Below are 22,645 nucleotides of genomic sequence, written 5' to 3' on the forward strand. Positions count from 1 at the left end.
CTTATTGTTACCAAATAAAGTTATTTTTTCTTGTTTTAAGCATAAAGTTTACTAAACTTTATTAAACAAGCCATTCTTATTTTGTGCCATTCTGCTTGTCAAGTAACTGTATTTTGGTTTTGAAGAATATTTAGATATTTTTACAGGAATGCAAGATATTGTTTTGTGGTGCAGAACTTCTTTGGAGGCTAAGATTCATCGCAAAAGCAATTAATTAGCCAAAAATTTACATCTTGCTCTAAGCAATGACATACTATTTTGCCCTATGACAAAAGAAGTCTTAAGATCGGCCAAGTGTGCCGCACAAGCCCTCAAAAGTGAAGCCAAAACGTCTCGATCGCCCCCCGGTGGCTGGTCCTAGTATAGGTCATAAGCCCCGCCTCCCCATGTTATTCAACGGGACGTGAGACCAACTAAACAATTAAATTACACTTCACATATCTTTCTTCCAAAGATCGTTTCTGTCATTTACTGTCGTTTCTATCACGTTGATGTCATTTCAAGTGTTTGTTTTCAAAATAAGTTTGTTTTTAGTTATTTGATGCTATAAAAACGCTGCTGTGACATCATGATTGACAGCTGTGATTGACAGGTTCTCTGAGCTGACTTTTTTTCGGGATCTTCGGAGGACTGAGGAGATTGGAGCTTTAAATTTAATATCTAAATTTCTATAATTATTTCACACCGTCAAAAGTCAAAAGTGCAGGGGCGTGTGCTTGCGGTTCATTCAGCGAGAGTGAGGGCGGGGCCTTGATTTCGCGGCTTTACTTCCTGCTCGCTACTGCGCAGGTCTGGTCCCGAAATCGCAACTGCGCAGACTCAAGTCCCAAGATGTCAGCGCCATATCGGGACACTTGCGGCTTCAGTTCTCACCAATGGAAAAGAGCGAAGGGGCGTCGGCCATCTTTTTTTACAGTCTATGAGATCGGCAAAATCGTACAGTGTGATTCTGATTTTAGAGGTTGGCTTTGTGGAAGTTGACTATGTAGACAGCAAGACAGCTCACAAGGACTTGAAAAACACAAGACAGGTCCCCTGGCCAGCACCGGATCTCCTGCTGTTGGAGAGCGAATCCAACCCTGTTTGACAGGCACATTTGACCTGAAAGACAAACAGTGCTTCTATAAGGCACCAATGAGATCTAAGAGGCATTCACAGCCTTGCGTCGCTCCCATTCTCACTCTTTGAAAGGCATTATTATTCTTGCTTGATTGGTGAATCCAAGATACCCATCTTGCAGAGTATCGTCTGGTGAAGGTTACCATTGTGGTGAAAACTGTGTATTCACCCATCCCAGTATGTAGGAGCCGCTTGCGTTCTGGTGGTTTTTGTGTAGAAACAGACGTGTTTTTGTCGGGTCGCTGTAGCTGTGATAGAGACGGAAGTGAGCGCGCTCCAACTCCCTGAGCAAGCTGAACCAATAGCGGACCACCGAGGGCTCGTCTCCACCCACTTCAAACCCCGCCCAATGTAGGTGCACCTCAAGAAGCAGCAGGCCGATCGAGTCCAACACTTCCTCGAGAATCAGATTCTCTAGAATCTTCCACTCGGCACTTTCCATGTCCACCTTCAACACGTCCACCTGAGAGAGAGATGTAAGTGGTGTTGTACTTTATAATACAAAATGTATCAAATATAATTCGACATGTTAAAGCTATGTATGTCATTTTTCAGTACATTTATGCATTTGGCAGACGCTTTTATCCAAAGCGACTTACAGTGCACTTATTACAGGGACAATCCCCCCGGAACAACCTGGAGTTAAGTGTCTTGCTCAAGGACACAATGGTGGTGGTTGTGGGGATCGAACCAGCAACCTTCTGATTACCAGTTATGTGCTTTTGACCACTACGCCACCACTCCAGCTAAACTAAGCAGCTCTAAGGGGAATCACGCCATTACAAACTTTGATTTAAGGCAATGAACTACAATCCCACAAAGACTCGTCAATGATGGAATCAAATTAAAAACTATACAAAATATAGAAATATTGATTTAAAGTTGTTCTTTTAAAGGGCTCTTTTGGCTTGCTTTGTTGGCAGCGATTCTACCGTATTTCTCCAACATGTTTTCCGCAATCTGTTCGGAAATTGTGATTATTTTTGCAATTTCGTTTGGGCATGCTAGTGCTGCAGATATCACACACTTAGGGCTCCATCTTAAGAGCGCTAATGCTAAGCGCGGAGCTATTATTTAAGTCATAAGTGCAAAGTCAGTTGGCATGGCCATGAAGTTTTAGGTCTAGGCAGAAGTGGGTTTGGCAAAATCGCGAGCACGCAAATCGCTAATGCCAAATTAATTCTGAGGTTCTTCTCCGGTTATTGCAGCTTCTGCTTCCTATTATATGGTCCATTCCCGCTCAAGTACCAGCGATATAAATGAAGACAGCACATTCAGAAGTTGGTAGTGTAAATGGACTGAGTGCAATGAATTAGAAGAGTAGAAATATAAACTTGCTCCTTTAATATGCTTAGAAAATGTCATTGACATAGTTTGATGTTCCACTCGGTTTATCACCACCTGCTGGTGGAATCTACAAACTGCAAGTGCAGGAACTGAATTTAGACTTTGCTCTGTTAACAGACGTGCTTCTGAAACGTCTGCGCAATGACCTATTTCTAGGCAAATTGCACTTTGTAGCTTTTTATTAACATGGAGTACACCCACAGATGGCACAAACTCTCCCAACCATGCCCACTTGCGCTGTGCGCTAGCACGAGACTTGGTGCTGTGCTTTGTGCGCTCACGAAAATAGAGCCTTAAGCTTTAATATGAAATAAGATCTTTAATATTAATGTCTGCTTTTAGGGATCATTTATAGTGAGTTATGTTCTTCTTAACAATTTTAATGGTTTCAGGCAGGGGTGGGGAACGCTGCTCCTGGAGGGCCACTGTCCTGAGTTTAGCTCCAACCCTAATCAGACAAACCTGAGGACACTTATCATGGTCTTGATTACTTGAAAATTTTAAGGGCAGGTGTGTTTAATTAGGGTTGGAGCTAAACTCTGCAGGACAGTGGCTCTCCATGTGCAGGGTTCCCGACACCTGGTTTAAGGGAAACATCCAGAACACCTTGGCAATGTCCTGGCAATCTCCCAAAATACTCGAGCATCATGCCAGCAAGATTAGCATGGGCAAGTCTCATGTTTTCTTCAGATATTTTTGCAGGGGTGGAAAGAGAGAGAGGAGGAAACGGAGGAGAGAAAAATCCAGAGAGGTGTTGATGTGCCTCTGTGAAGGACATGCTGGTTTTCTAGGTCTTTATCTGCCGTGGGTGTTCGCGCTTTAATTCAGGTCAGTCTTTGGCACTGCCCACCTTTCAAACGCTCGTCCCCAAAGAGAGAGCATCCTACTTTCTCTCCCTTCACGCAATCGCTCCTTCCATCCCCTCCAACTTCGATTCATCTCACAGGAGGCATTGTTTGCGTTAATATCCCACATCACAGTTCTTGTGCTTTTCTGAAATGGACTGAGAAGCAAAGATAGCGCCATCTGGAGGAACTGCAGCTTGATGCCAAATGCCTCAAACGCTGCAACCTGTGCTTACAAGGGACTTCCACAAATGTGTGACGCACTTGTCCTTGAGATTACTGTTAATTAATAACGAAACATTACAGAAAACGCATCTGTCAAAATAAACTGCTCCAATCCTGTGGGGATCTTCAGTGCTCTCTGAGGTGATGGATTACAGCCCAGTAGTTGAACAGAATGTCCAAGCGGTTTTCTTACATGCAAGCCATTTATTTGTATAGCGCATTTCAGAATAGACCTCATTTCAAAGCAGCTTTACAGGAAATTGTGCTGTAACCAAAAATCGAATGCTATTTCTAAAAAGGCTTATAGCTATTGACTCCTTTTGCCTACTGTCATGAGACTGGTCTTGGTGGATTCCGAGGTTCATGCTGAGAACAATGACACCAATATTGCCATGTTCGACCAAACTTCCTGTCTGCCATTTTTAAATGTTTTGAAAACCTACTTTTGGCCTTTTTGTCCAATTTGCACGAAAATTGGCCTGTATCATCTAGAGGCACTCAGACAAAAAGTTACGCACAGAAATGTGATAAACCATACTGTTTTCAAATGGCACTTCAATGAATTCGACGAAGAATGAGCAAAATTGAACTTGAGGCTGTATCTCTACAACGCTTTGAGGGATTATGATGAAACTTGGTACATCCCATCGCCATTAGGCCCTGAGGTTACCTGCATCATTTTGGCGCACTGCCCCCTAATGGTCAGGAGATAGAAAAATGGCTGTGGCTCAGGTGGTAGAGCGGGTTGGCCACTAATCTCAGGGTTGGCGGTTCGACTCCCGGCCCACACGACTCCACATGCTGAAGTGTCCTTGGGTAAGACACTGAACCCCAAGTTGCTCCCAATGGCAGGCTAGTGCCTTGCATGCTCTGCCATCATTGGTGTGTGAATGAGACACAGTGTAAAGTGCTTTGGTAACCTCTAAGGTTAAAAAAGGTGCTATATAAGTGCAGACCATTTATAACTCTTGAACGCTTTCCTGTACGATAACCATCATGCCTCAGGACAGCGCCACATACTGGACCAAAATTCTAAGAAGTAGCTATATTTAATTATTTTTAAAATAAATGTTTTTTTATTAAATGTTAATTGCATATGCCCAGTGCACAGACACGAATGCTTGGCCAGTGCATTGCAAGCACACAGTCCCATTGGACACCCTTGGCAGTAATAAACGTCAATACTCAAGAGGCCGATAGAGTTTCCTTCAAATGTTTGTGCTACTAAACCAGATGTGTTGTTCATTCAGGTAGCTGCTCTAAACATGTCAACAATTTAGCTAACTTAAACTAATTTCTTAAAAAGAGAAAAACTGACAATAGAAGATGACATTAGCATGGCTGCTAGGCTTTTCTGTTCAAGAATGTGATTTTCAGAATTTCATTCAACACAGTGTCTCCAGTGTCTTCTCAGGTGTAACCTCACCTGTCTGTGGCCAAAGTCATTGAGGATGGTGGCGAGTTTCTTGGTGTTGCTGTGCAGTCTCTGGGCCGGTACCGCTGGGTTCGGGTCCCTCCAGTCTACAGAGAGCCGGTGGAGCCACATGTGTGAGTCCTGAAGATGAGCTGCTCTGATACTGGGATCAAAACAATGAACTTCACACCCCGAACCTGCTAAAACTCGCTCCAGACGATCATCCTCCAATCCCAACCTGTGGAGAGGAGACAGGGTCTCACTGTAACCTCCATTTTTTTTTTTTACTTCAACTACCGTGATCATGTTTATGGACATTATCTATAAAATATCTTAACGTCCTTAAAAAAAAAACATTTACTTGATGCAAAATTGCATTGAATATATTGAATTTATGTTGAATTAAAGTTGTGAACTTTTCTTACCCCATTGGTTTTTCTTTTTTTTTGGTGAAAATTTATGATTAAAACAAGATGAAAGAATATGCTAATGGTGTAACAAAAATAAGCCACATTCATATATATATATATACAGTGCATTCATAAAGTATTCAGACCCCATTATTTTTCACATTTTGTTATATTGCATTCAGGGCCATAGCTAGTGGGGTGAAAGGTGGTATCGATTCTAGGGGCCCAAAGGTCCAGGGGACCCCACAACGTATTCTAAACTGTTTGTTTTGATAGTAAAGGATCCCAGAGCAATATAAATTCAGGGGGCCCAGATTACCTTGCTATGGCCCTGGTTGCAGACTTATGCTAACATGCTTTAAATTATTTTTTCACATCAACCTACACTCCATACGCCATAATGACAAAGCAAAACCTAAATTGTTGATAACTTTGCAAAGTTATTAAAAAGAAAAAACTGAAATATCACATTGGCATAAGTATTCAGACCCTTTTGCTGTGACACTTGAAATTTAGCTTGGGTGTGTCCCATTTCTCTGGATCATCTTTGAGATGCTTCTACACTTGGATTGGAGTCCATCTGTGACAAATTCAATTGATTGGACATGATTTGGAAAGGCACACACCTCTCTGTATAAGGTCTCACAGCTGATATGCATATCAGAGCAAAAACCGAGCCATGAGGTCAAAGGAACTGCACACAGAGCTCAGAGACAGGATTCTGTTGAGGCACAGATCTGGGGAAGGCTATAAAAACATTTGGCTGCATTGAAGGTTCCCAAGTGCACAGTGGGCTCCATAATTCTTAAAAGTTTGGAACAGTCAGGACTCTTCCAAGAGCTGAGCAATCGGGGGAGAAGAGCCTTGGTAAGAGAGGTGACCAAGAACCCCATGGTCACTCTGGTTGAGCTCCAGAGATCATGTGTGGAGACGGGAGAAACTTGCAGAAGGACGACCATCACTGCAGCACTCCACCGATCTGGGCTTTATGGCAGAGTGGCCAGACGGACGCCTCTCCTCAGTGAAAGACACATTAAAAAGCACCTAAAGGACTCTCAGACTGTGAGAAACAAGATTCTCTGGTTTGATGAGAGGAAGATTGAACTGTTTGGCCTCAATTCCAAGTGTCATGTCTGGAGGAAACCAGGCACCGTTCATCACCTGCTCAAAACCATCCTAACGGGGAAGCATGGTGGTGGTGGCATCATGCTGTGGGGTTGTTTTTCAGCAGCGGGGACTTGGGGACTGGTCAGGGTTGAAGGAAAGCTGAACGGCACTCAGGACCTCAGACTGGGCTCAGGGGGCAGTGGTGGCTCAGTGGTTGAGGCTCAGGGTTACTGACCAGAAGGTTGGGGGTTCAAGCCCCAACACCACCAAGATGCCACTGTTGGGCCCTTGAGCAAGGCACTTAACTCCAGGTTGCTCCGGGTGGATTGCTAGACTACAGTTTGCAAGTGCACATGGGGACAAAGATCTTTGAGAAATGTCCTCTGGTCTGATGTAGCAAATATTGAACTATTTGGCCATAATGACCATCGTTATGTTTGGAGGAAAAAGGGTGAGGATCTCAAGCTGAAGAACACCATCCCAACCGTGTAGCATGGGGGTGCAGCATCATGTTGTGGGGGTGTTTGCTGCAGGAGGGACGGGTGCACTTCACTAAATAGATGATGACATCATGAGGAAGGAACATTATGTGGATATATTGAAGCAACATATCAAGACATCAGACAGGAAGTTAAAGCTCAGTCACAAATGGGTCTTCCAAATGGACAATGACCCCAAGCACACCTCCAAAGTTGTGGCAAAATGGCTTAAGGATGACAAAGTCAAGGTATTGGAGTGACTATCACAAAACCTGACATCAATCCGATCCGAAATCCAAATTTGAAGGCAGAACTGAAAAAGTGTGTGCGTGCAAGGAGACCTACAAACCCGACTCAGTTACACCAGTTCTGTCTGGAGGAATGGGACAAAATTCCATCAACTTATTGAGAGAAGCTTGTGGAAGGATACCCAAAACATTTGACACAAGTTAAACAATTTTATAGGCAACCAAATACTAACAAAGTGTATGTAAACTTCTGACCCACTGGGAATGTGATGAAAGAAATAAAAGCTGAAATAAAGACTTGAACTGTAAATCCCCTGCTATAGCAACCAACCAGGGCTGCGTTTCCCAAAAGTATATCATAGAAACCATTGGTGCCGATTGTCTCTACGATCACCTTAAGCTTGTGATGCTTTTGGGAAACACAGCCCAGAACATCCTAACATGTTTTGAACAGGCATGTACCCCTTTAAACCAAAACATTTATTTGGTATATTTGTGTATGTTTGGGTGTAAGACAGAAATAGAGAGTGCATCAGACTCACCTGAGAGAATACACCCTGCAGTGTTTAGAAATGATGCGTTGTATCAGACTGAACCTGCCGTCCAAACACAGAACCCACGACCCATGATGCTCTCTGTCAAACACTGGCGGCCCAGACAAAGGGCTTTTACATAACACCTACACAAACACATACAACAGAGTATGACCATTCACTTTTATTGTATGGAAAGAAAAGTGAATGATGACTTGCAAACAAGCTTTCGAATAAGAACAATGGATTCCTATGTCGCTATTCTCATCTTGTCCAACGAATGGGGACATTCCTGTGTTCCCAGGGTCCTATATTCTCCAGATTTATAGGGGTTAATATTTATTAATATCGACCAATAAGAAGTGCTTTTAGTCTAGTGATGGGAAGACCGAATCAGTTTACTGACTTGGATCTTTGAATGTCGTTTATGAAAATGAACAAATCTTTATTCGAGTCATTTGTCACAGCCGCATAGGCTCTACAGGAAACAGAATTAAGTCTTTCGTTCATCTGTCATGTGACCACTATACTATGTTCCGCACAGAAGACAAAATAATGCATGAGTGGCACCAGAGATTATTTAGCAGAGACAGGCCACTTCTGTTTAAATGAATGGGAGAAATTGTGACACCCAACCAAGGAGCTCTAGCGACCAACGGTCAATAGATGTAGAAAGGAAGTCCCGCCTTACAGTTAAAAGAGCCAATCAGCTTTTAGATACAGACACTGCCAGTCAGTATACAAGTCAGGAAAATTGAGGTTTTTTTTAGTGTAATCGGAGGTAAAGCACAATTTATGATACATTATAGCTGTTGTTCATGACACCGCGGAGACTAACAGCATGTGGAGACTGACTAAAAAAAATGCACCACTTATAGATCGGGAGTGAATTTGTTTTGTCCCATTTGAACATTCCATCTCTAGGATTTCTCAGAGTTTTATTCATCTGTTGCGCAAAAAACATACGTCTGATCAGTTAGAAAATTCACAGCAACCCGAGTCAGAACAGTCTGAAGGTCTGTGCCAAGTTTGGTGGATGTAGCTTGAAAGCTCTAGCATGAGTTACAAATGATAATTTTGGTCAAGCCAACTGATTGTCCCACCCCAACCTCACGGCATTGGTTGAGTTAGAAGTTGACATGTCGAGCTGCTCAAACAAACAGATGAATGTTTTGAAAGGGTCACATTGTTTTACAGTCTTTGGGGTCAAACTACCAGTGGATTACATAAGTGACTCACAACATTAAACTGGGATGCCAGAAAGTATTGGAACATCCAAAAGAGTACACACTTCCCCTTTAAGAACAACAGTCATTGCAGACCTCCTACATGTATAGGAACAATTGGGATATTACCTTTGGTGTTGTGATGTACTTGAGAAATCGGTTTGCTTCTTCCTCCAGGCTGTGTGTCTCAGTGGCCCAGGGTTCCAGGTCGATCTTCCATCGAGGAATCTTCACAAATACACACACAGGGTTAGTGAAAACACTTGATATCCAGAAGTATACTCAAGCTATGTTAAACTAACACCCAGAGATCAGCTTGCTTATATTTACAAATCAAGGCCGCAAGAGTCTCAAAACAATCCAAAATGCAAAAGCACATTCATGGACAACCTTGAGGCAGAATACCAATAGCAAAGGCCTCAGAATCTGTGTGCATATTCTGACATTTCACATTCTAAAAATAAAGTAGTAGTAGATCCCAATTGACCGGGAATGTTTTATATGATTAAATGTCAGGAATTGTTTTTGAGTTTAAATGGATTTGGCTAATGTGCATGTACACTTCTGACTTCAGCTGTAAATCCCCTGCTATAGGGAATGTACATTTGAGGACTGTAAGGTTAGCAAAGACATCATGTGTGGATAAATTGTGTGCATTTGTGAATTAGAGGTCTGCACAGGTCTTAAAATGAAATCTAAACCCGACCCGTACCTGAGACCATGTGACCCGACCCTACCTAGCCCGAACGATGTTGTCCGATTTTAAGCTAGAGCCCAACCCGAACCCGAAATTGCTTACTATCTAATTTCGTCTCCTAGCAAGTACTGTTGCAATATACTACATTTATATAAGCATATAGGCAACATTCGTAACAGTACTGAAACTGTAAACATACACCGTTTTAACAAGGCACGCTAGCCCCTCAGGACATTAAAGCAGAAGGGGGTAAAGGCGTTGACTTACCGTATATGTGCTGAAACTTCACTTGGTGCAGAACATTCTGGAATAATATGAAACAATGCAACAGTCCCCTCTTTACAGCCTGAACTTGTTTAGACTGTTGAATCTATGTGACGTGTAGATGCAGCGCAAAGAATGAAACGAAACGTTCTTTTTAACTTGACACAGTGTTTAAAATGTGCCGCTCCTGCAGGAGATGCTGAAGAAAAAAACGAGACGTGGTGTAAATGTCAAAGGCATCGTCCAGCACGTGTTTACACAATGGGAAAACAGAACATATGCACGCTAAAACGCGTTCGGTGTGAACGGCCCCTACCTCGTCCGTCCGCACATATCTGTGAGCGAGAGAGCGAGTGAGCATGCACAAAACAAGTTTGGGTAGCCTGTTTATTTCTTCATTCATACAAACCCGAATCCAACCCAAACCCGTAGTCCTACTTGGAAAAACTGACCCGAACCCGGTCCGAAACCCGTCGGGTTCTCGGGTCCTGTTGGTCCCGGGTCGGGTTGCAGACCTCTAGTGTGGATCTGTTGCATGCATTTGAGGATTGTGTGCATATGTCAGGTGCTTTGATACTGTTTTATCTCCATATATTAGGTTAATAATGGTCAGTTTCTGAATAACAACTGGATCTCTATTCCTGACAACACTAGCCATCGATGTTGCTTCTAGTAAATGCAGTTGAAGTTCAACAGTGGGGATTTGTTTATATCTTCCTGTGAGTTTTGGGGTCTTGTCTCTCCAGCACATGTAGGCATTGGCTGCTGAATCTCACGCTCTGTTTGTGCAGCTGGTTTCAATTCATGTTCGACATCCTCTCGGCTGCCGCTTTTCAGGCGTATGAACTCAGAGCCATTCTAGAAACACTGACTTTGTTAGCACATGCAACAATATACTGCACTAATTCAACGCTCATTTGAAATAAAAGTAATAAAGCTGATAAAAAAAACACTAAAACTGAAACGTTTATGGGATAAGGGAGGAAAAATGGGAAATCTTGGAATGTGGCGGAATCTCATTAACACAAATGTCTCAAAATATAACAGCGTTTGTTTGGAAACCAACAGTGTGCTGTCAAAATATTATTTCTCTGGATGTGATTGTGAAGTGTTCGGGAGGCCTTGATGCGTTCCATAATGCGGGCGAGTGTTCCTATCATACGTGTCCATCTTTGGATGGATTCTTGCCAACATCATTCATTTCATAATCTCACCCAGGCAAGTAATTTCCTACATATCTTATGCTGAATGCATTAAATAGCATTAATTTCAGTGTGATCAAACCCTTCATATGGTTCCAATTAACTACTATGTACAACAATGAACCCTCCTTTTAAAATGTTGCTTTATTTTCAAAAACGTGTCTCTCAAATTCGAGCTATGTAATATCAGGATTATGGAGTGTATCCCAAAGTTCAGATTCTCTTCTGCTAAAACATGAAAATTCAAGGTTGACTATTATGATCTGAGGGTTGGAATATTGTTCTTGTATTTAGCATTTAAAATCTTTTTTTTTTTTTTAATAATTAACACTTTAATCAAATGTAAATAGAACAGTTAATTTGTAACACAACATTGCACAGCACATAGCAGCTTTTATAGGCTATTGAAATAAACTGCAGCCTTTATAGCGGTTTATTGGTCACTTTAGGACATTTTGTGTTATTAATTTGATTTATTCTTTTCTGGGTGGTTGCTAGGGCGTTGTTAGGGCATTCTGAGTGGTCACTAGGGCATTGCTATAGGCAGATGCTAGGTAGAGACTAGGGTGTTGCTAGGGTATTCTGGTTGGTAACTAGGGTGCTCTGGGTGGTTGCTAAGGTGTTGTTAGGTGGTTGCTATGTGATTGATAATTGGAGTTTGAATAGTCTTGGCTCATCTGAACATTCCGTAAATGAACGTTTATATGATATTTCTGACATTTGATCATCTGCTGTATGAAGGTAGACGTCAATGACATCATATGTGAAAACTAAAGGTGTTCCATATCACTGACGTCAAACCTGCTGCACAACGTTGATGCAAACCAATGGCGTTCAACGTGAATTTCTTTTTAATAGCATTTAAATTTGGGTCTGTCTTGAAATATTGTGCATGAGTCATATAGTCTACTCTTGTGTTCCACAGAAGAAAGAAAGTCATACACGTTTGGAACAACACGAGGATGAGTAAATGATGAAAGAATTGTAATTTCTGAATGAACAATCCCTTTAACGTGCTATGTGGTATGTTACCGTAGACATCCTGACCGTATACAATCAACTCACCCTTCTTTGATGTTTCACCCGCGGGCAACACGTGGACCCAACATCAACCAAAACATCTGTTGCCGTGGGAACGGCCATGTGACGTAACTCCTGTTTTTGGGGTCTGATGGGCCTCTTCCTCCAAGCCTTCAGCCAAAAGCCATTAAACTCCTTGTATACGTAAGCGTAAACACAAAGAAGGGACAACAGTACACACAATCGCAACACCAAACACTTGTTCATCCTCTTCCGATAGGTGCACTGGCGTGTCTTTGTTTCTTTCGCTTCTCTGTTTGTGATCCTCACTGCAAGCAATTCTCACATATTAGTTCCTCCATTCTAGGGTAGAGCTGGGCGGTATAATGGGATATACGATTGGTTGACAGAAATGGGTTTTTGGCCGATATAGAGAGCAGAAAGTCCCTAAACCAGGACCAAACTTATCTGAATTTATCAATTGAATCTCCTCCAAGAGCTTTCAAGCTACATCCACCAAACTTGTCACTGTTCTGACTCTGGTTGCTATGGCTACACTGACTTTTCAGAAAGATGGTTTTCATTCAAAGAACGATCAAAAATGAGGAAAATCCCATAGACATAAATTAACCGAATTTTTAAAACTACCCATCTCCGAGAGTTTGTCTGATTATCTAGCTAGCTTCCTGGCTTGTTGTTTGTCTGTTTGTAGTCTCTAAATGATCAAACTTCAAAACTGGTGGAAGGTTAAATATCATTACCGTGATACGAGATTTTGGTCATACCGCCCACCCCTACGTGAAGGTCTCACTGGCTCACTCTCTATGATACTTGATTTCTCCTGCCCATCTTCTGTGCTCCATGTCTTCAGCACGTGTTCAGTCCTGTCTTCGTTCTCTTTGTCTTTGTGTGTCTTTGTTGAAGTTAAACTGAAGAACTCTTCGGGTACAAAGTCTAGCATTGGTAAACATCTTTGGCATGCTGCTGTGAGTGTGTTTGGGAGCTCGAGAGAACTACAGAGCTCATTGAGAGGTCTGGAACTCCCCCTGTAGACCCTCCCATCTCTCAAACACACACACACACACACACACACACAAACACACGCATATTTCCAGAGCAATTGGGAGTCTCTGGACAGCTGTGTAACTCTAGACAAAGACATACTTACACGCACTCTCCGCCCCTTCCATTGCACAGCACAATGATTTACTATAAGGGTTCATGTTGTTTAGAGAATCAGTGATGTTCTGAATGACACAAACAATAAGTCACATGACTTGAGTTTGAATATGTACAATGAGGTGCATTTCCACTGCATTACATAACATAGAGTTACTAATATAAACAATCCCAGCCATGCATTTAACAATGATTAATGCAAAAAAAAAAACTCTCAGTGTATAAAAAGCAAGCAAGAAAGAACAGATGCATCAGCAAATAATCCAGTGTTTTGAGAACAGCGTTCCCCATGGACAAATTGGAAGTATTTGTGGCATTTCAACCTCGACAGTTCACAAAATAGTTAAAAGATTCAAGGAATCTGATCAAATTTGGTGCTTAAAGGGCAAGGCTGAAAACAACTTCTGAATTTAAAGTCACTGTCTTAAAAACCGTCATTCATCTGTAATGGAATCATGAACATGGGCTTGGGATTACTTTAGTAAACCTTTGTTAGTCAACACTATTTGCCGCTGCATCCACAGATGCAAGTTAAGACTTTACTATGTAAAGGAGAAGCTGTACATCATCACTGTCCAGAAGCGCTGCCGACTTCTCTGGACTCACTCTCAACTTTAGTAAACCTTTGTTAGTCAATGTAACCGGTCCTGGTCGCCCCGCTTCGAACGGGACTTGAACCGACGTCTCCGGCGTGGGAGGCGGGTGCTCTAACAAGGAGGCTAAAGGCTACAGCCCCTAGCATCAGCCGCTAGTGCACCTCTTGAGGTCAGGAGAGTGAGATTTACACACTGCACAGCTATGTACCAGCTGGCTCCCGTTACATCAACAGCACTCGCCGCTGCATCCACAGATGCAAGTTAAGACTTTACTGTGTAAAGGAGAAGCCGTACATCATCACTGTCCAGAAGCGCTGCCGACTTCTCTGGACTCGCTCTCAACTTTAGTAAACCTTTGTTAGTCAACAGCACTCGCCGCTGCATCCACAGATGCAAGTTAAGACTTTACTGTGTAAAGGAGAAGCCGTACATCATCACTGTCCAGAAGCGCTGACGACTTCTCTGGACTCGCTCTCAGCTTAGATTGAAAGTAGGACAGTGGAATAGACCATATTCAGGCTAGCGGCCATCTTTGATTTTTAATGGTAATGACAACAAGGCTGTGAGGGATACACTTATAATGGTATAAATCTGTATAATGTTCCTCGATCACATCTGAACGATACAAAAACACTTTAAACTGCAGTGCGGCCCATTGAAGGGACTGTACGTCTATCCCTCGCAGCCTCATTGTCATTCCCATTACATATCAAAGATGGCCGCTAGTGTGAATAAGGTCTATGGTGGTTTGGACTGGAATCATGGTATGGAGGTGTGTCAGTGCCCATGGCCCATCTTTGAAGGCACCATTAATGCAGAAAGATATGTACACATTTTGAAGCAACACATGCTGCCACCCAGACGTCATCTTTTCCAGCAGGACAATGTCAAACCACAGACTGCCCAGATTACAAGTGCATGGCTGTGTAAGCAGAGTGTGTGGGTGCTAGACTGGCATGCCTGCAATCCTGACCTGTCTCCAACTGAGAATGCATGGCACATTATGAAACGCACAATACACCAACGAAGGCCCCGTACAATTGCACAGCTGAAGACCTGCATAATGGATGAATGGGGGAAAATTCTGCTTGCTAAACTTAAACTTGTGTCTTCAGTGCCCAAAATGCTTAATAAGTGTTATGAAGAAATGGTGATGTCACACAGTGGTAAACACACGACTGTCCCAACTATTTTCTGATAAAAAATGAGAGTATATTTTCAACAACAAATAACAACAATAGCAATAATAACTAGATAGGTACATTTCCTGAAGAAAATGTGAGTGGTGCTTGCCGTGGCAAAACTCATCAAATAGCATTTTATAACTTGTTGCTAAGCACTAAAATAATGGTCATAGAATGTTGCTATCATGTGTTTTTCATGATGATAGCATGTAGGTGTTATATTTCTGTTAGCATGATGCTAGCACGTTTTTAGAATATTTTAGCACTTTGCTAGGCTTTGCTAGCATGTTTTTAGCATGTTTTAGCACTTCGCTAGGTGATGCTAGCACATTTTTAGCATGTTTTAGCACTTTGCTAGGCGATGCTAGCATGTGTTAGCATGATGTTAACACATTTTTAACATGTTTTAGCACTCCGCTAGCAAATGATAGCATGTGTTAGCATGATGTTAGCACACTTCTAGCATGTTTTAGCACTTCATTAGGCGATGCTAGCATCTGTTAACATGATACTAGTACGCTTTAAGCATGTTTTAGCACTCCGCTAGGCGATGCTAACATGTGTTAGCATGATGCTAGCATGTTTTTAGCATGTTTTAACACTTCGCTAGGCGATGCTAGCATGTGTTAGCATGAAGCTAGCACGTTTTTAGCATGTTTTAGGGTGTGGCTATCCTTTCAATGAGTGAATTTTTATTAGTAGTTTATTTTGGAAGGTTATGAATACAGTGCACATGCCATTTGGACTTCTGCTGCACTTTTTGGTCTGTTTGAAGGTTAAACAGACAAATATCATCCTTACTACATCTAGATCTGAATGTTGAGATGACTTTAAGTGAAATTCTGTACATTGCTCAAGACTGAACCCTGTTGGTAGCATTGAGCAGTAGATATCACAAACCAATTTGAATGCACACTCCCCAGAAAATAATATTTTGGGCTGATATTTTAATTTTTACTACTTTTGAGCTCTTTCACCTTGTCAAGCAAGTACCTCTACAACTGCTAATTTTAACTAGCAAATATTTCCAATTAATTTCTGGCGACCTATTCTCCCGAACGCTTCTCTTGGATTTCACGTGAGAGTCTGGAAAGATTTTTGTAGGATTTTCTAGGGTGAATTTGGGTATATTTTATTGTAAAATAAAAGGCCAGTTCGCCTGAATTCCACATACTAAATAAGCTCCTGCGGTTCTACAATATTATGACACTAATTCCACAACATTGTGGCTCAAAGTGTATGAATGCCATGTTACTTTGCAATAATTGACAAGATACAGGACCACACTCAATGCAGAATCAGCCAAGACATACAGTACCTTTGGATGTATGCAAACTTTTAGCCATGACCATAGATTTAAAGATTGCAATGCAACATCTGGGCTTGCTTTCCATTACAGAGGCTCAAGATGAAAAAGCACCATGCTTGAGTATGTGTCTTAAAATTATAATGTAGAATCTACATACAAATCTAACCATAAATCTACTCTTGAAACTATCTTAATTCAACATTAAATCTCAGTAATTTGGCCAAGTATAAAGTTATCCATACTAAATAGCTTTTTTCCTGCCCCTAGTGGCCAAAAGATACAAGAGCTTCTAAAACTATGAATACTTCTACGAAACCGAGTCCTTGGATGCTTTGAATGAGGAAGTCAGTGGTCCCAAGGCCAGTTGCAAAGTATGTGTGCACCTCTTCTCAAAGCTATCAAAATGCTACTGTTTTTGCTACCATTGCTGCTCTACAGACAATGGTACAGCATACCACCGACTGCACAATGAGAGAAGTGATTGATGTCGATGCAAATGTAAACCCCGTGTTTGGGCCAGCTGACGGCACTGAGAACTTGAAAGCTGCAATGGAGAAGTAGGTGTCTTTTCCCAGCCAACTTTAAGTGGCACTAGCAATGCTAAGATCACGGGTTCAGTTCCTGCAGAACAAACACTGGTAAACGTATTCTCTGAAGGCTCTGTTTGTTGCCTTAAAAGTACTGTAGACCAGTTTCAAAAACCTGGGACTGCCGGTGCACTAATAAATCTGCCTCGACATCACGCAGTAGATGTCAATTGTTGTAGCATGTGCCCAGCAGACATCAGACCAGTCTCTCTTTGTTCAGGCATCCTTTGAATTTCACTGTTGAGGGAGACAATGAGATCAAGCTCTTCCCTGAGGAAGATGAGTTTGATAACATCCGTAACAACAACAGAGGAATCGTCTCTGCCCTTGCTTTCCCTGTGCTTGATGAAGAGAACAACAAGCACACGTTTAGTTGATAAAATGATGAATGTAAATGCTACTATGATACTTCAAGTCCACTTATTTGATGCTATTACCAATCCAACCCACCATCTATTGTCTGCGCAAGACTGACTACATTGTAAACACCAGAGAGGACATTGCTACTGACATCACCCTCAACAGAGACCTGTCCAGATGCGAAGAGATCAAACCAGTGAAGGACCACACTAGATCCCTGGCCCTCATCACTGGCATGGTGAGCTCAGAGACATTTAAGTTCGGCATAAAACCAAAGTGTAGACCGGTAGAGTGACATTTCTAACACTGGTCTTTCTATTTTCCAAAGCATGATCCTCTGGCTCAGCTGATCAGGAGCACCCAGACCTGCAACTACAAGTTCGATAATGAGTAGCATCATATGACCTCTGGCGCTTGCACTGAGGAACATGTTCTTGTGCCGTTCTCTCTCAAGTCAGTAAATTACTTAGTTTGGTAAAAGTTGCTGGAAGTCTCTTTTTGTTGAGCGCTTCTGACCTATGTCTGTTTGTCTCTATGTATTTGGCTATGACCATGGGAGAGTCTGGAGTGATCAGTGTTGGCAAACAGACCCTGAACCTTGTGGGTGTTACTGAGTACAACAACAGAGTCTTAGGAGGGCGGGGCCGGGCCATGAGTGCACACGCCCGGCACCCAATCAGGCTAATCAGCCGAGGAGAGGGATAAAGCCGAGCCGGATGTGGCAGTTCGAGAGTGAGAGAGAGCCACATGCAGCTGCCATGTGTGGCTTGTTTATGTTTATGCTTGTGTCTTTTGTTTATGTACCACTATCTACCACTGGGTAGCTCGGTGGTAAAGACGCTGGCTACCACCCCTGGAGTTCGCGAGTTCGAATCCCAGGGTGTGCTGAGTGACTCCAGCCAGGTCTCCTAAGCAACCAAATTGGCCTGGTTGCTAGGGAGGGTAGAGTCCCATGGGGTAACCTCCTCGTGATCACTATAATGTGGTTCGCTCTCTGTGGGGCGCATGGTGAGATGTGCGTAAATGCCACGGTGCATGGCGTGGGCCTCCACACGTGCTATGTCTCCGTGGTAATGCGCTCAATAAGCCAAGTGATGAGATGGCAGAGATTCGTCCTCCGCCACCTGGATTAAGTCATGTCACTACGCCACCACAAGGACTTAGAGCAAATTGGGAATTGGACATTCCAAATTGGGAGTAAAAGGGGAGAAAATCCCCCCAAAGAAATATATATTACTCTTGACTGTTCAGCCAGTTCCCACCTCCTCCTTTCCCAGTTTAATGCCCCTTGTTACATTGGTGCTGAAATCTGGGAAAGGAGGAGGTGGGAACCGGATGAACACCAGTCCTGGTTTTCCACTGAGAGTTGCTCTGTCTGGAACATTCACTCCTGGAATCAAAGGAGGACTGAGCTTTAATCCAGACATGGTGAGTTCAACATGCTTCTGCAAGAGTTCTGTTCAATGATTTGTCAATATGATATGACTCTAATATTGTGACTTCTCACTCCACAAAGTCGCTTTCATGCCATCTGCTGGCATTGAGTTTGTGACTGAGGTTGGAGCTTACTTCCCAACTACATTCACTCTGGCCTGGAGATGCACACTAATATCTATCATGAGAGTGGCTTCTGAGCAAAGGTCCCTCAACAACCAGGTCAAACTCACCATTCCTGCTCTTCAAGGCCCAACTAAGCTCTTCAGCATGGTGTAAGATATTTGGTCTTGAAATATATTAAAATGCCAATGCAGAAATGGGAAATAAATGTCCTTAAAGGTACACTAGTTTCCTGGGCACTCTATTGACATCTTTGGTTACATAAAATGGCAAGTTACTTGTGGAGGAACTGCTAGACTGGGTTTAAGATAGACTTGTGATTGCTTGTGATCACCATATCAGAGCGGACCTGACTAGCTACACCAAGAGTCGCTGATAGTAAGAAGAAAGTCCTACAATGTTTATCCAAAAATGATGTAATCTGAGCAAGTAAGCAGCATATCTGCCCCCAGACCTTCATGTTTATGGACATGATGTGAACGTGCACGGGCGAATGAGGGAAGCCTGCCAAATCTAACCTGTTAGCTCTGAATGTAAAATCATATTGTCGGCTGACTGTAGTGACTTGGGGCAAGAAAAATCTGTTTTTAAACATGATTTTTCTATGTACTGGCTCAATAATGATCTTTGTAAAGTCTATTATCCTGAGTCTTGATCCTTGGACAGTATTTTCCCCCAAATATTTAATCCACACAGATCTAGGTTTAGATTTGCTATTGAGCTGCACCCCACTGGAGAGGCCACAAAGTATACAACTATCATCAACTATGTCTAGGAGGATGAGGAAGATAAAGTCACAGTTAGTTTAAAGGCTGAAGGTAGGAGACAGGTTTACACAATTGTGTTTAATTGTTATTATACAGCTCTCTGGAATACTTAATTTCCATTGATCAATTGAAGCATTGAGCAGTCAGATATGTTTGTACAATGACTACTAAACTGTGTATTTTACTGTTGTCCCTCATATCACTCCATGCTGTATTTTTTATACCAACACAAGTTGGAACAGCTAATTGGTGCCATCTTGTGACAAGGTGATACTTAACATTGCTCCTTTCCATCCTGAGTGGAATAAGTCAACCCTGAATCACCACGATGTTCTGGTGCAGATATAATAATAATAAGTTTTATTTATATAGCGCCTTTCCAGAGCTCAAGGACGCTTTACAATAGACAAGCAACAATAAAGGCAGAGGACAAAGACAGCAGACAAAACAACAGCAGGTAGATAACAGTGAAGGTACAGAAAATGAGAAGGTTAGGTAGATGGGACAGCACCAGTAAAAAAAAAAAAACAGTACAACTTAAGAGTTATAACATTCAGCAAATAAGTGAGTTTTGAGCATGGATTTGAATTCAGAGATAGTGTTAACAGAACAGAGTGATCGGGTACAGAGTTCCATATTTTGGGTGCTACAACACTGAATGATCTGCCCCCATCAAACAAGGCGATGCCGAGGACAACGAGAAGGCTAGAGTCGGAGGATCGTAGAGAGCGAGTCGGCGCGAGGGGTGAAGCAGATTACAGAGATAGGAGGAGCCAAGCCGTGCAGAGATTTAAAAGTGAGAAGGAGAATTTTGAATTTGATATGGTAAACCACAGGAAGCCAGTGAAGATCATGCAAAATTGGGGTGATATGTGCAGAACGCTTGGTGTGGGTGAGTATTCTGGCAGCAGAGTTTTGAATGTATTGCAATTTGGAAATGGAGCTAGCAGGAAGGCCAATAAAAAGTGCATTGCAATAATCGAGACGTGATGTGATAAATGCATGGATGACAGTTTCAGCGTCTGAGATACTGATGAAGGGACGGAGCTGAGCTATGCGACGTAGATGAAAGAATGCTGATTTAGTGATAGAATTAATGTGAGAATGGAAAGATAGAGAGGAGTCAAAGATTACACCAAGACTCTTAACAGTACTAGATGGTTTGTTGTGAGAGCCAGCAAACTCGCAGGTGAAGTGATATGTGATTTTTTACTTGGTTGCTAGGCAGTTACCAGGGTGATGCTTTACATTGGTCCTTGCCAATCTGAGTGAAATAAGTCAACCCTGAATCTCCATGTTGTTCTGGTGCAGAGATATGTAATTTTTACTTGGTTGCTAAGCAGTTACCAGGGTGATACTTAACATTTCTCCTTGCCAATCCGAGTTAAATAATTCAACCCGGAAGTCTCCACGATGTTTCGAATGTACACAGGGCTTTACTGTAAAGAACTTCAGATTATTTGCTAGTATAACAAAGTCCCCTAGACGGGTTCACAGAAGAACTAAGATTTAAAAAATATGGAAGTATCGATGCAAGGATTTTGTTTTTAATCATGGGTACCTTTTCTGTTTGACTTGACCCTGTTTGGCAAGACATCTTACAGACTTAAGATGCATTTAATGTATTTACATACATTTTTTCAGACTGGAAAATCACTTAATTCAGAATATTGCCATGTTGGAGTCCAGTTATTAACTGATCGCACCACCACACCGCTTCTACAACCAAAAGAGATGCATTTATTTGCATTGTTTTATTTTGCAATAAGAGATAAACCTCAACTATAACTGATCATAACCATTTGCATGTTTAAGGTGACTAACGTGTTAAGACAAGCTTTTATTAACAACAGTTTCAGCTCCAGTAACCCATCTGTACATCTTCAGGTCTTTTACATTGGGACACCTTGTTTAACCCTTACTAAACCATCGATGACCAATTAAAGACAACAAATCTTTAACAGGAAAATGAACATTTTATTGAATTTTTCATGACGTCATGGGATGATGTTGACTCCACATCATGGAAGTTCAGTTGTCCACTCATTTAATCCAGCTGCAGTAATAAAGTGAGGCAAAGAAAGGGCGTTAATAGCTGTAAACATGTTTACAAATAAGCCAATTCACATATATAGGTATATATATAAAGAGGAAAGCAAGACTATCCTCGGTCACTCAATGTAAAAATACTTGCCTTCACAAAGCCGATATCTTTAGCGTACTGTCTGAAGCACTGGCGACACATGTTCAGTCCGTATTTGCGGATCAGACCGTGTCTGTTTGAGCATACTCGGCTGTGAGAGAAAAAAAATTATAAAATCAAAAGATTATCAATGAATGCAAATCCACATTAATGGCTTTAGATATAAAAACAACACAGGGGGTGCATTTCCAAAGAAAACAAACAAGAAAATGCCAATTAAATATTCTTAAGAGTGCCAAAATTGGGAATGACCACCAATTAAAGATATGCACACATTATTATTTACGTCTCTGCTAATGCTATGTAGTCGACTTGCCAACGTTTGACAAAAAATATTTGTAATCAGATTACTTTTCCATCCCTGATAGCACAGGTACATCGCCCAGACGTCTATCTGATGTGTGTTTACAATACGTCTACAAGACGTTTCCTCTCGGATGTCAATCAGACATTCATCAGATGTAAGTAAATCTGATCTTTATAAGATGTTTAGCAGATGTTAATTAGATTGCGATGCTTCCCAGATGAAAAACAGACGCAAATGTTCCCAAAAAATACATGCAAAAAAATATTTTCCCAAATACACTCTTATAATATGGTATTTAATTGGATATCTAAAATTCGAACATCCTTTGGAGTGCATTTGGAATAAATACTAATACTATTTAAGACACGAATTTTAGTTATTTTATATTATAACGTAACGAGGTGTTTTTTTATAGTAGAAGTAATGTTATCAATACGATGGGAAACCATTCATGGGATTA

The 22,645-nt window shown here is 41.8% G+C and overlaps 2 protein-coding genes and 1 pseudogene across 2 annotated transcripts in view; 1 reads left to right on the top strand and 2 right to left on the bottom strand.

Annotated features, from left to right (window-relative positions):
• Nucleotides 1-1,257: 1,257 nt before the first annotated feature.
• On the bottom strand, nucleotides 1,258-13,181 carry LOC127623622 (probable methyltransferase-like protein 24). Its single transcript, XM_052098034.1, has 5 exons — nucleotides 12,182-13,181; nucleotides 9,083-9,181; nucleotides 7,737-7,873; nucleotides 4,963-5,188; nucleotides 1,258-1,582 (listed from the first exon to the last, which is right to left on the bottom strand). The coding sequence occupies exons 1-5, from the start codon at nucleotides 12,401-12,403 to the stop codon at nucleotides 1,259-1,261; spliced, it is 1,008 nt and encodes a 335-aa protein (XP_051953994.1). The 5' UTR covers nucleotides 12,404-13,181; the 3' UTR covers nucleotide 1,258.
• Nucleotides 13,182-16,845: 3,664 nt separating this feature from the next.
• LOC127623969 (apolipoprotein B-100-like) lies at nucleotides 16,846-19,284 on the top strand (annotated as a pseudogene).
• A 2,347-nt stretch (nucleotides 19,285-21,631) lies between these two features.
• Nucleotides 21,632-22,645, bottom strand: part of LOC127623647 (40S ribosomal protein S29) — a 1,359-nt gene continuing 345 nt past the window's right edge. The window contains exons 2-3 of the mRNA XM_052098063.1: nucleotides 21,870-21,969; nucleotides 21,632-21,731 (exon numbers count right to left, since the gene is read on the bottom strand). Of these exons, the coding sequence (XP_051954023.1) occupies nucleotides 21,723-21,731; nucleotides 21,870-21,969 (109 nt within the window). The 3' untranslated portion in view covers nucleotides 21,632-21,722. The remainder of the gene's footprint in view (nucleotides 21,732-21,869; nucleotides 21,970-22,645) is intronic.

The sequence above is a fragment of the Xyrauchen texanus genome, chromosome 30 (assembly GCF_025860055.1).
Source record: "Xyrauchen texanus isolate HMW12.3.18 chromosome 30, RBS_HiC_50CHRs, whole genome shotgun sequence".
NCBI lineage: Eukaryota > Metazoa > Chordata > Actinopteri > Cypriniformes > Catostomidae > Xyrauchen > Xyrauchen texanus.